Here is a 13,413-nt window from a genome sequence, read left to right on the forward strand (position 1 = left end):
AAATGCATGGATATTTTGGACATGGATAGTTTTGGTCGCATTTGTCACATTCCTAAGCCAATAATCAAATTATTGGCTTAGGAATGCGACAAAAACTAAAACATATCCATGAATTCAAGTCTCCATGGGGTGACTAATAGATAGAAAAAAAGTTATTTTGGGGGTGAACTATCCCATAGTCAGAGACTAAGAAAGTAATATTTATTTTATTTTAACATGCTCATAAAGTGCTCTGTGCTCAAAGTGAGGGGTGCAAAAAAGTAGCAAAAGTTTCAGTCCTGGGACCTTCATCAGTGCTGCTATATGACAATCGTCGTAGAGTTGCATGCGATGCATGCGTACAAGAAACATCCACCTGATTTACGATACAATTCTATTGTTAGGATTTTGTTTGTTTGCTCCCGTGGTCTTTTGGGTACTTGGCACAAAGTGATGTTGTCGCTCACCGTTGGAGTTATATCCACGACACTGGCGGATCGGGTTGCCGTACTTCACATCCTGCCGGCGGCTTCGCCTAGAGGGGTCAGATCAACATTCCAAAACAACAAGCTCAATTATAATGTGTCCTAAAAATAGATAATGTGACTTGAAATAAGATTATGCTTATAAGGGAATTCAGTATTTCATTACACACAGGTGTGTGTTTGATTGACACATTCGATTCGTCTTCTTCTGAATCAATTCACAACTTCCAAACATTGATAATGTGTTTTGCATTACTTTAACAAGTGTGGATAAAACTGATTCAAGTATAAATACTTACTACATACACTTTACTTTCATGACAAAGCTTGCCATACAAGCTTTCTTAGCGGATCCTAAAATCCCTTCACGTACTGAATTGAGAATACAATTTTGACATGTATCATTTGAATCAAGAGTGGATTTTGAGGAAATCTAAACTGAATCTTATTGTGAGATACCAAAAGATTGACACCCCTGTCGTGTGCGTCTTTACCAGTGGTCTAAAGTAACTAAGTACATTTACTCAAGTACTGTACTTAACTTAATATTTTGAGGTATTCTTACTTTACTGGAGTATTTCCAATTTTCAGTACTTTTACTTCTACTCCACTACATCTCACTTTTACTCCACTACAATGACTTGAAAACTTTAGTTACTAGTTACTTTGTAGATATAAATTATAATATTAAAAACATACATTAACGACTTTAGCCCTATTTTATACCTAAGCTATTTGAAAATAGCCGATCTACAAGCTCACAACGCGTCACATCGCGACACTTTCTGACCTTGTAGATCTGCTATTTTCAAACATTTTACTACCTTTACTTTTGGTACTTTTACTACTACTACATACTTTGGTATGCCAATACTTTTGTACTTTTACTCAAGTAACATTTTGAACACAGGCCTATTACTTGCAACAGAGTACTTTTATAATGTGGCATTGATACTTCTACTTAAGTAAAATATCAGTGAGTACTGCTTCCACCACTGGTCTTTGCTATGTTGGTACTCACCTCTTCTGTGAAGCAGAGTATCTGGAGCAGGACTTTCCATCCCAGGCACAGTAAGGGTCTCTGGCCAGACAGCAGTCGGCGCAGACCTCCCCGTACACGTCACAGCGATGGAGAGCCAGGTGGGTCACACCCAACACAGAGCCCACGTACAGTTGTTGCTGGTAAGGTGATAGAACACAGTCAGACCACAGAGAAACGATTTGTTGAGATTATATCCATTTTTAATCCATTAAGATCGGGAACGCATCTGTGTCATTCTAAGATTTCTTTGGCTATTCAAAAATAGCAGATCTACAAGCTCATAGCGAGAGCTTGTAGATCAGATTTTTTCTTTGAATATAATAAATATACATATACAGTATATATATATGTTTTAAAGCGAACTCCGATCTGTGCTTCTGGGGGTCCCTGGAACAACATATTTTGAGATGGGGGTCCGCGGCCAAATACATATCATTTTGTACTTCGTACTGTTAGGATTTAGAAAACACTTTTAGATGTGTATTTTGGCCGCGGACCCCCATCTCAAAATGTTTTGTTCCAGGGACCCCCAGAAGCAAAGATTTTAGTTACAAATGTTCACTTTAAAAATATAAATATTCAAAGATTTGCAAACATTTTCAAGATTTTATAAAAATAGCTCTTTGAAGTCATGAGGCTCACTGTTTTGACTTACCCGCTTTGATGAAATCTTCATCGTTGTGATCGGGGTGGGAATCTGTAATGATACAGATAGTACCAACTATTAATGGACATGTAATCCTTTATGCTGAACACAAAGCAAATGTCTCGTAGAGAAACGGCAACAGTTACGCATGTAATTGTATCTAAGAAAGGAGAGAAGGTTAAGGGGAAAAAGGGAGAGAGTAGGAGGCGAGAGACTGACCCTGAAGACCTCCACCTCCTCCAGGACCAGCTCCTCAGTCTGAAGATCATCTCGAGGCAGCACGATCACCTTCTGCACGGTCCCCCGATCTGAGGAACAACAGAAACGAAACAGGTTCAACTCAGAGTTCTCAAATTCTGCCCCAGCCCGACCCTACCCGAGCCGAGCCCAAAATCTATGCTAAAGAAATTCAACTGCCCCTAGCGGCAAAACGGTAATGCCGACGGAAATGGCAGTGGATGTGTTGGATGCAGCTCAAAGTGAACTTTACTCAGGTATCTAGTTTGTCCCGGTCCGACCCCTGTGTTATTAAAGAAAAACTCAATCAAAACTCGGCGATCGAAAGTGCCCGTTTTCAAGATGTTTTGGCCATTATCTCTGGTACGGAGGAGGGTCCGATCTGCTCAGTTCAAAGCTTGTTGGATGCGTGACTTTGAGGACATTAAGCACATAATGACACCCTTTCGGGTTTTTCAGGTTTTCAGGCCTAAAAGTACGGTCATTTCTCGGGTCGGGCCGAGCGTCGGGCCGGCCCAGTAGGGCCGGGCCTTCATTTTCAGGCCCGTTGAGGACTCCAGTTCAATAGTTATAGCCTCAACGACCTGTTGACCCATTGACCCTTGACCTTAATGTTCCACTCAGTAAACACACTACACCAGTGGTTCTCGACGTGGGGTCCAGGGACCACCAGGGGTCTTTGGGGACGTTCCAGAGGAGGTCCCCGTAAAATGTATCAATTGTTAAACATCAGCATTGCTTAATTTAAAGAGGTTCACACAATTAAATGTGAAATGTAGACAAATTGTTATTTTGAGCGTGCTGTAGTTTGCCTGTAATCTCTCTACCACATCAATACAGCATGGAATTCTGGTCAAAGTCATAACCGACGGTTAAAAATATACAAAGATTTGGTCCGAGAGACTAAATCTCATCAAACGGGGGTCTGTGGCTCTAATGTCGACTAAATGAGGGTCCTTGATATGAAAAAGATTGAGAACCACTGTACTATAACACACTCACGTGTCTCCTCCAACCGAGTGATTTGTTTCACAGGATATTGGACTTACTATCTCTTGTTGAACAGCGTTCCTCACAAGCCATTCATCATAATATGGCTGACTACAGTGAATTCAGCAGCTGAGGGTGTGTACTGTATGTGTGTGTGTGTGTGTGTGTGTGTGTGTGTGTGTGTGTGTGTGTGTGTGTGTGTGTGTGTGTCTGCGTGCGGAGGGGGGGGTCTCCCACACATGACCCATCTGTGATTAATAGTCGGCGGGAGAAAGCGTGTGAAGTCCCGCCAGACCGAGCCACATGCAAGCTAGTATTACAGAATATTTATAAACCACTCTCTCCATTACGTGATTCATTCTCAGATTCGACATGGACTTCAGGCTCTTACAATGGAATGTGATCAGAGCGGTCACTGACACCCATGCATGATGTCATTGGAATAGGCTTTAGCACGCTGACCTGTCCCCAGGAACAGCACCTCGTAGCTGCCGTCCGCAGCGGCGACCTGGTCCACTGTGATGGTGGTGAACTCATAGTCGACGTTGGTTCTCACCACCAGGGGGCGCTTGTGGACCGGGTAGATGGCGTTGTACATGGTGGGGTGGTTCCTCATGAAGTTGATCACCTCGTCTGGGTAGTCCTTTGTGGATTTCATGTTGGGGGTGAAAGTGCCGCCGGGACACTGCGTTGACAGTGACAAGGAAAAGCCAGCTTATTAGAAATTATTATTAGTATATATCTGTGTGTGTGTGGGGGTGTGTGTGGGTGCGTGCGTGCGTGCGTGCGTGCGTGCGTGCGTGCGTGTATGAGTAGGCAGGGGCAGGAGTATGTGTGTTTGTAAGTCACATTTCCAGGGTGGGGGGTAGGTGTGTGTGTGTGTGTGTGTGTGTGTGTGTGTGTGTGTGTGTGTGTGTGTGTGTGTGTGTGTGTGTGTGTGTGTGTGTGCGCGTGCCGTGCATGTGTGTTGGTATAGCTCACAGTTCCAGGGCGGGGGTAGGGGATCTTCCCGGTGTAGGCGACCCACTGGTAGTTGGGTCCCTCCTTGTGCGCGAACGGTCCATTGAAGACCATGCGGATGTCGGCCATGGAGTAGACGCACACCGCCGAGCCTTTAAACACAGATCTGTGGGGCGGAGAGAGAGCGGGGGGGGGGGGGGGGTGAGCACAATGAGACGACAGCTTGTGGAAACACGTGTTAACTCGTTCTCTCTGAGATAATTAGCTCCACTCTCCAAATGGTACCAATCTCTGTTCTTCATCCCAGACCCAAGCCTCTCACTGGCGACGCGATGTGAGCTTGTAGATTGGCTATTTTCGCTATTCGCAATTTAGGCATTTTATAGCAGACGCTCTTTATCCAGAGTTAAATGGTCACATAAGTAAAGTGCAGAGAGAACAATGTATAGCGCCTCAAAGAAACTAGGATACCAGGTAAACAAGGAACCTATAGCGTCTGTCCAAACAACATAACATTCTTCACATTTTGTGCTCAAGAAAAGGTAACAAAACAAAACAAAACAAGGGGGACAGTTTTCCGACCACAGAGAAGAGCTTGGTAAACGCTAATACCCCCCCCCCCCCCCTTGTGAACCTAATGACATGCCCAAAATAGGTATATACGCCAGGGTGAGAGCGGTTAAGCTTAATTCATTCCTCACTACTTTTACTACACCGTGATGCACAAGCAGCGTCTCAAAACAGACACAACCACAGCCGAGCTGTTTGACACACTGACATACAAACACCCACATAATGCTGCTAATCACCAGCGCCCGGTATCTGGCTGCTGCGTGTGGTGGGTGGATGTGTTTGTAGCTCCTGTCAGAGGTCTCTATCATTAGCATCGCGTTTGTTTTTTATCTACCGGGCTTTAAATGGGCTTGGAGCCGGCGGAGAGAATGGCGGCAATAACAGCATTTGTTTCCTCAAATCCATTTATCAAGGTATGCTTATTACGGCTATTACGGCTGGCCACAGCGCCCTGCCTCGTGTGTACAGTAATAAGCACTCCAACCAACATCTCCCAATCTTCCACCGTAGTCGGAAGACCCATCTCGTCTCTTCACTTGTTCTCATGTTTTGTTACTTTTTGAATTTGAACATTTGAAAATTCGTTTTTTTCTTGACCACAAATGTTAAAGGAATAGTCACCCCATGGAGACTTGAATTCATGGATCTTTTTTTGTTTTTGTCTCATTCCTAAGCCAATAATTCGATGACCGGCAGCGGTTCTGGTAGGAGACACAAAGAGTCTCCTTTGTGTCTCCTGCCGGAACCACTGCCTACTGCCTACTGGTCATCAAATTATTGGCTTAGGAATGCGACAAAACAAAAAAATATCCATGAATTCAAGTCTCCATGGGGTGACTAATCTTTTTTTTGGTGAACTACTCCTTTAAGAATGTTATTTAGATAGCACGTTGTTTAGACAGAAGCTAGTAAATTGTTTACTTGGTATCCTAGTTTCTGTCAGGCACTACATTGTTCTCTCTGCACTCCACTTACAGTATGTGACTACCTTGCTGTTTACAGTGGCGGAAAGTAACTAAGTACATGTACTCAAGTACTGTACTTGAGTGCAATTTTGAGGTACAGTACTTTTACTTTACTGGGGTATTTCCAATTTGCAATACTTTCACTTCTACTCCACTACATCTCAGAGGCAAATATTGTACTTTTACTCCACTACAATTATTTGAAAACTTTAGTTACTAGTTACTTTGTAGATTTTGATTATCATTATAGAACCACTTTAGCCCTATTTAAACTTTGGCAATTTGAAAGTAGCAGATCTACAAGCTCACAACACGTCGCTTCGCGACACGTTGTGAGCTTGTAGATCTGCTATTTTCAAAGGATTATTATACATTTTATACATTTGAAAACTTGAAATCTTGAACCTTCTGCATAACGACTACTTTTACTATTGGTACTTTAAGTACATTTTGATACCAATACTTGTACTTTGACTCAAGTACATTTTGAATTCCGGACTTTTACTTGTAACAGAGTATTTCTACATTGCAGTATTGATACTTTAAAGTAAAACATTTTAGTACTTTTTCCATCACTGGTTGTTTATTGACTAGCGTTCATGCTTACTCTGCTCATTTCCATCTTGCATTTGTAAGTCGCTGATGTGTCTGCTAAACGCCTAAAATAGTCAATTGCAAACTCCCGATCACATGTCTGCTTGCTTTCATGAATCATAGTGGCCTGTGATGACTGACCGCTCCGTATCAAAGCTGACCCATGTGGGACGGCCTTTGTAGTCCCATTCAGTCAGACCGTATGGACGTGGTGTTTCAATAGCGGAGAGAAGCAGGTGCCTCAAGAGGCTGAGCAAATTCAGATGGGAACCCAAATCTACTTTCACTCCCTTCAGCAGATCTGCTTATAGGCAGTGGTGGGAAAAGTACTGATTGTTTTTTACTTAAGTAACATTATCAATACCACAATGTAGAAGTAGTCTGTTACAAGTAAAAGGCCTGTGTTCAAAATGTTATTTGAGTAAAAGTACAACATATTGACATCAAAATATACTTAAGTACCAAAAGTAAAAGTACTAAAATGTTTGCGATGCGACGCGTTATGAGCTTGTCGATCGGCTATTTTCAAATAGCCTTTGTATAAAATAGGGCTAAAGTGGTTAATATATGTTTTATAATATAATAATTTATACCTGCAAAGTAACTAGTACCTAAAGTTTTCAAATTATTTTAGTGGAGTAAAAGTACAATATTTGCCTCTGAGATGTAGTGGAGTAGAAGTAAAAGTATTGAAAATGGGAAATGCTCCAGTAAAGTAAAAATTCCTCAAAAGTGTACTTAAGTGCAGTACTTCAGTAAATGTACTTAGTTACTTTACACCACTGGTCGAGGTAGAGGGTAGAGAGAGGCCGTCTGGGGATCGGGAGGTTGGTCTAGGTGTCGAAGTGTCCCTGAGCAATACACTTAACCCCTAACCGCTCCCCCTGGGTGCTGTAATAACAGTGTCCAATGCTCCTAATAGGTAGAATGGGTAAAGACATGCAGGGGACAGTCTAGACTCCTTCTTATGTGCAAATGTATAGTGGCAAATACCCCCAACAACAACTAAATGGCACAAGTATTAATATTATTACAAAGGACAACTTAGTAAGATGAGGAGAAAGTGGACAGGAATCATGATCACCTACCCTGAAACTGAGAAGACTCCATAGATGACAGGATTCTTGTTGTCTTGAGTTGTCTGGATGTACACGTCCCCTATAAGACATAACAACGTCATACTGCCATTAGAAAATACTGTTCAAAACATTCACAACAATGATCATAAGGCAATAAGGCAACAATGATCATATTGGTTAAGTCTAACCAACAGATAGTGACATAGAAAGCAGTGGTGGAAAGTAACTAATTACATTTACTTAAGTACAATTTTGAGGTACCGGTATTTGTACTTTACTTGAGTATTTCCAATTTCCAATACTTTTACTTCTACTCCACTACAATTATTTGAAAACTTAGTTACTAGTTGCTTTTCAGGTATAAATTATGATATAATGAAACATACATTAACCACTTTAGCCCTATTTTATAACTAGGCTATTTGAAAATAGCCGATCTACAAGCTCACAACGTGATGCCCTGCCTTGTAGATCTGCTATTTTCAAACATTAATTAGTACTTTTACTTTTGGTACTTTAAGTACATTTTGATACCAATACTTTTGTACTTTTACTCAAGTAAATGTTTTATTGACTTTTACTTGTAACAGAGTAGGCTTTTGTACTTCTACATTGCAGTATTGATAATTTTACTTAAGTAAAACATTTGAGTACTTTTCCCACCACTGCCCAGAACTGAAACTATAGTAGTTAAGTCCCAGCGGGGAATACATGTGAAATGGAGCTCTCTCTGGTGTAATGTGCCTTTAATAGGAGCCATATGTATGCAGCCACTCTACGAGGCTGAGGCAATTGAATCCTGTGTACCCTCTGATGGCTTAATAAATGAAAAAGGCACGGAGAAATAATGAGGGGAGGAAAATTGGGATCAATTTGAAGTAGACTACCTAAGTTGAATGGAATAACACTTGAAAACACAGGGGAATGGAGTAAGAGGAGCCATCATCGCCACCTGGTCCAAGTGCAGCAAAACCCTTTACACTTATACATTTTTACACTCTGTGTTAAATGAACATTCTGGATTTTGCTGTGTGCATGGTGTTGGGTAAAGAGGGCTCCAACAATCAACTATTTTCTTAGAGATAATTCTATTGCTATGTTTTTAAATCAATCGAATATTCAAGAAGCACGTAAAAAATATATACTGATATAGGCTACATAACGAATCGACGTGAAAAAAAGTCTCATAGATTTTTTTATAATCAACTAAATCAATTAGTCTGATTAGGCCCTATGTTATATTTCTTTAGAAAAATGGGGAATCTACAAGCTCATGTGTCACATGATGCATTGTTTTTGCGACTATTTAAAAGAGAAAAAAATATAAAAAATACATAGATTTTATTAAAACAATGTACATTTTTATTTTAGTTTTATAATTCATTATATTGTTTAGTTTGATTAAGTGTTGCAACCCTAAGCAAGACTGCATCTCCAGTCAATGGAAATGCCAATCACCATGAACATCTAATAATAAGATCAGGCATGAAATCCAAGCCTCGACCACTTATAACCCGGGACCCTTTTTCATGGTCATTTATGAGGCGGGAAGCAAGTCATTAATCTGACACACTCCACGGCAATCAAGGGACCCTAGCCGGCCCTTTCACATGCATCTCTACAAGATCCTCTTTGGGCCAATAGGCACGTGGGGGGAGCACACCATGCAACACGCCAAGCTCGCAATGTTTTACTTAAGTAAAAGTATCAATACTGCAATGTAGAAATACTCTGTTACAAGTAAAAGGCCTGTGTTCAAAATGGTACTTGGGTAAAAGTGCAAAAGTATTGGCATCAAAATATACTTTAAGTACCAAAAGTAAAAGTACTGACATGTTTGAAAATAGCAGATCTACAAGCTCACAACGCGTCGCGATGCGACGCGTTGTGAGCTTGTAGATCGGCTATTTTCAAATAGCCTATGTATAAAATAGGACTGAAGTGGTTAACGTATGTTTCATAATATCATCATTTATATCTGAAAAGTAACTAGTAACTAAAGTTGTCAAATAATTGTAGTGGAGTAAAAGTACAATATGTGCCTCTGAGATGTAGTGGAGTAGAAGTAAAAGTACTGAAAAGTGGAAATACTCAAGTAAAGTAAAAATACGTCAAAATTGTACTTAAGTACAGTACTTGAGTAAATGTACTTAGTTACTTTACACCACTAGACCCGAGCACACGTGGGAACACACTATACATCACGCCAAGCACGCAAGTTTTCAGGATAAAGGATGATACTTGAGGTTTAACGCCAAAGATGGCATTATCCAGGCTTAAACTTGTGGCCAGTGAATAAACCATGGCAAGCTTAACTTGGCATTAATGGTGTAGAATAGATTTAAGATTGTTTTGCTCTTACTATGTGGCAACATCAACAAAATGTAGGTAAATGTATAGCATGACAAACATGACAAAACCTAAAATAGAAACATATACCATTGAGGTTATTACATATAAGATAAGTTAAAACATAAGAATGAAATACAAAAAAACAATACAATAAAAAGGAATAAGATAACACTTTAAACATAGCTAAAAGCTTGTGAAAAGAGGTATGTTTTTAGTCTGCTTTTAAAAGAGACTGTTGTAGCAGACCTTACTTCAAGTGGTAGAGAATTCCAGAGACTAGGACCATAACGATTAAAGGCACCATAACCTGATTTAGAATGTATTCTAGGTTTAATAAGGAGGCCTTTATCTGATAATCTGAGGGATCTGTCTCTATTCAGTCAACAATTTACTGTAGGAAGGAGCTGAGCCATTCCATAAATTTAAGAACAATGCAAACTTTAAAACCAATTCTTTGTTTCATTGTGAGCCAGTGAAGGGAAGCTAAAATAAGAGTGACATGTTCAAACGTTTTGGTTTCAGTTAAAGCTCTGGCTGCGGCATTCTGAACAAGCCGGAGTTTATGTAACACTTGCTTTGTCAGTCCATCAAAAAAGCACATTACAGTAATCAAAGTCTACTGGAAGTAAACGCAGAATGCCTTGCATGGTTTTGTAATCATTTCAGACAAAACTATCTCATTATATTATGCTAGGGTGTGAACGTGACAGGTGATGTGTAGAGGGGGGGGAAAAAGCCCCTAAAAAAAACAGAAATTAACTTTTGGCAACCAGAGAGGAGATTTATAACCCTTCCGACGCCAGTTTGACAGACCTCCTGGCTACGGCCTGGAAGGGAAGACGGGGGGGAAAGCTATGTGCAGATAATTGGAGCTCATTGCGTCATTGTGACTCTTGTTTCTGCAATGTTTTTGATGTGTCAGATCTGACGGAGCATCCTCCAGGCTGTCTCGGTATCGGCGGTCACAGAGAGACGTCTCTGATTGCTGTGTACATAGACACTGAGATGTCTCCAGAAGACAAATCTAATCACGCTGGATCTATCGTGATCCACGTGGGGAACAATGTGGATCTCGAACCTCATGTGTGTTCAGCGGGTGATGTCAGTCGAATATGACGTACAGTATAGAAGCACCGAAGTCTGACATCATTTCAGTGGTGGAAAGTAACTAAGTACATTTACTTAAGTACTGTACTTAAGTACTACTGTATTTTCAGGTATTTGTACTTTACTTTACTCCAATTTCCAATACTTTTGCTTCTACTCCACTACATCTCAGAGGCAAATGTTGCACTTTTACTCAACTACAATTATTTGAAAACGCAAGTTACTAGTTACTTTGAAGATTTAGATTATTAGTACAAAACATGCATTAACCACTTCATCCCTATATACATTTTGGCCATTTGAAAATAGCCGATCTGCCCACTCTGTGTGGAGTTTGCATGTTCTCCCCGTGTCTCTCAGGGTAGTTGATACCCTCACAAAAACATGTAGTAATCCTGGTCACTAAACTCCTCCCCCATGACAGCCGGGGCGCCTGATGGAGGGGAGAGGAACTGGTTGGAATAACGTGTTCCTTCCACGCGCTACGTCCAACCAGGGAAACTCCCTCCTGTCAGGTGACAAGAAGGTCAGTTGGTTCTCATGCATTGAAGGAGGCATGAGCTCGGCCCTGGCCTCCCTAGGCTGGTGAGGGGAGTGTAGTGCCCAGGATCACTTAGAAAATTGGCACCGGGTGAAAAATAAGGGTTACAAAAATCGTGGGATAAAAAAATAATTACAAAAAAAAAGAAAATACACGCTCACAATGCGTCGCATCGCGACGCATTGTGAGCTTGTAGATCGGCTATTTTCAAAAGATTTTTATTGAGAACTTGAAATGGGACATTCTGCATAATGAGTGCTTTTACTTTTGGTACTCTATGTACATTTTGATGACAATACTTTTGTACTTTTACTCAAGTGCATTTTGAATTCCGGACTTTTACCTGTAACAGAGTATTTCTATATTGCAGTATTGATACTTTTAGTCTACTAAAGTAAAGGATGTGAGTAATTTTTCCACCACTGCGGAATTTACGCAATCCTACCTAGGTCACTTTTTTTTCCTCCCCATTCTGAATTCCCATAGACGTGTTTAATATCGCATCATGTAAGAACTCTGTTCCAAAAACAAACAAATGAGCACGGCGGTTTGACTCAGATGGATAATATGAAGCATCAACTGACGGCGCTAACGTTACCGCCGCTGAATTAATTATATTTTCTCTGACTGTATGACAAATATGAGTGACTGATCGTAAACGATACAGAGCCACCACCCTGACAATAGCGCCGGGACAATTTGTTTATTTTTGGACCACAATTCTCATATGAGACGATTCTAAGATGACCCAATGTTATTCTCCATAGAGAAATAACTTCCGCGACCCAGGGGATGAACGAGTGACGCCAGGACCTCGGTACTCTATTGACTTCCATTATAAGATTATAAAGTTATTATATATTTGAAAAAAAGTATAAAACATGGGGGAAAAAGGGTACGTGGAGGTACTAAGCTGACCTACTGGCAGCGTGCACAAGAAATGTGGTACGGATCGCTCCAGCAGTTCTGCGAGATTAGCTCCGGACACACACACACACACACACACACACACACACACACACACAGGCAGACAGACAGACTGAATCTCTTATAGAGGCCGTAAAAATCTAATCTTGTCGATCTCAGGGATCCACATGGGAACGGCGTGGCTCCAGTGTGGATCTCGGTCATAAAGATATGTCATCTTTATGACATATCTAGGTCATATGTCCAGTGGTGTAAAGTAACTAAGTACATTTACTCAAGTACTGTACTTAAGTTAAAATGTTGAGGTATTTTTTACTTTAGTGGAGTTTTCAATACTTTTACTTCTACTCCACTACATCTCTGAGGAAAATATTGTACTTTTACTCCACAACATTTATTTGAAAACTTTAGTTACCAGTTACTTTGCAGATATCAATTATTATATTGTAAAAACAAACATTAACCACTTTTAGCCCTGTTTTACACATACAGTAGGCTATTTGAAGCTCACAACGCGTCGCGTGAGCTTGTAGATCTGCTATTTTGAAACATTTTAGTACTTTTACTTTTGGTACTTTAAGTATATTTTGATGGCAATACTTTTGTACATTTACTCAAGTAACATTTTGAACACAGGCATTTTACTTGTAACAGGGTATTTCTATTGCGGTATTGATACTTTTACTCAAGTAAAAATTGGGAGTACATTTTCCACCACTGCATATGTCTATGGCAAGTCTAAATTATATGTGAAAAAATAAAAAATAAACATTAGTAGAGGTATTAAGTTAGCCTGCAGACAGCGTGCACAATAAATGTGGCACACATTGGTCGAGTGGTTTGTGAGATTAGCTCTGGGCATACTGTACACACACACAGACAGACGAACCCTGTTTATAGACGGCTAGACAGACTCCTGCCGAGCAATGCTATATA

The 13,413-nt window shown here is 40.5% G+C and overlaps 1 protein-coding gene across 2 annotated transcripts in view; it reads right to left on the reverse strand.

The window, feature by feature from the left end:
- Window positions 1-13,413, reverse strand: part of sema3fa (sema domain, immunoglobulin domain (Ig), short basic domain, secreted, (semaphorin) 3Fa) — an 88,058-nt gene that overhangs the window by 5,577 nt on the left and 69,068 nt on the right. Inside the window, exons 11-17 of one of the 2 annotated variants that reach the window (XM_084063587.1) lie at window positions 7,560-7,629; window positions 4,361-4,505; window positions 3,842-4,064; window positions 2,372-2,460; window positions 2,162-2,203; window positions 1,486-1,643; window positions 447-514 (exon numbers count right to left, since the gene is read on the reverse strand). In XM_084063587.1, coding sequence (XP_083919713.1) covers window positions 447-514; window positions 1,486-1,643; window positions 2,162-2,203; window positions 2,372-2,460; window positions 3,842-4,064; window positions 4,361-4,505; window positions 7,560-7,629 — 795 coding nt within the window. Of the gene's footprint in view, window positions 1-446; window positions 530-1,485; window positions 1,644-2,161; window positions 2,204-2,371; window positions 2,461-3,841; window positions 4,065-4,360; window positions 4,506-7,559; window positions 7,630-13,413 lie in introns of both variants that reach the window. The other variant, XM_084063586.1, reaches the window with a different exon arrangement.

Source organism: Gymnoscopelus microlampas, assembly GCF_963454915.1.
Source record: "Gymnoscopelus microlampas genome assembly, chromosome: 7".
Lineage (NCBI taxonomy): Eukaryota > Metazoa > Chordata > Actinopteri > Myctophiformes > Myctophidae > Gymnoscopelus > Gymnoscopelus microlampas.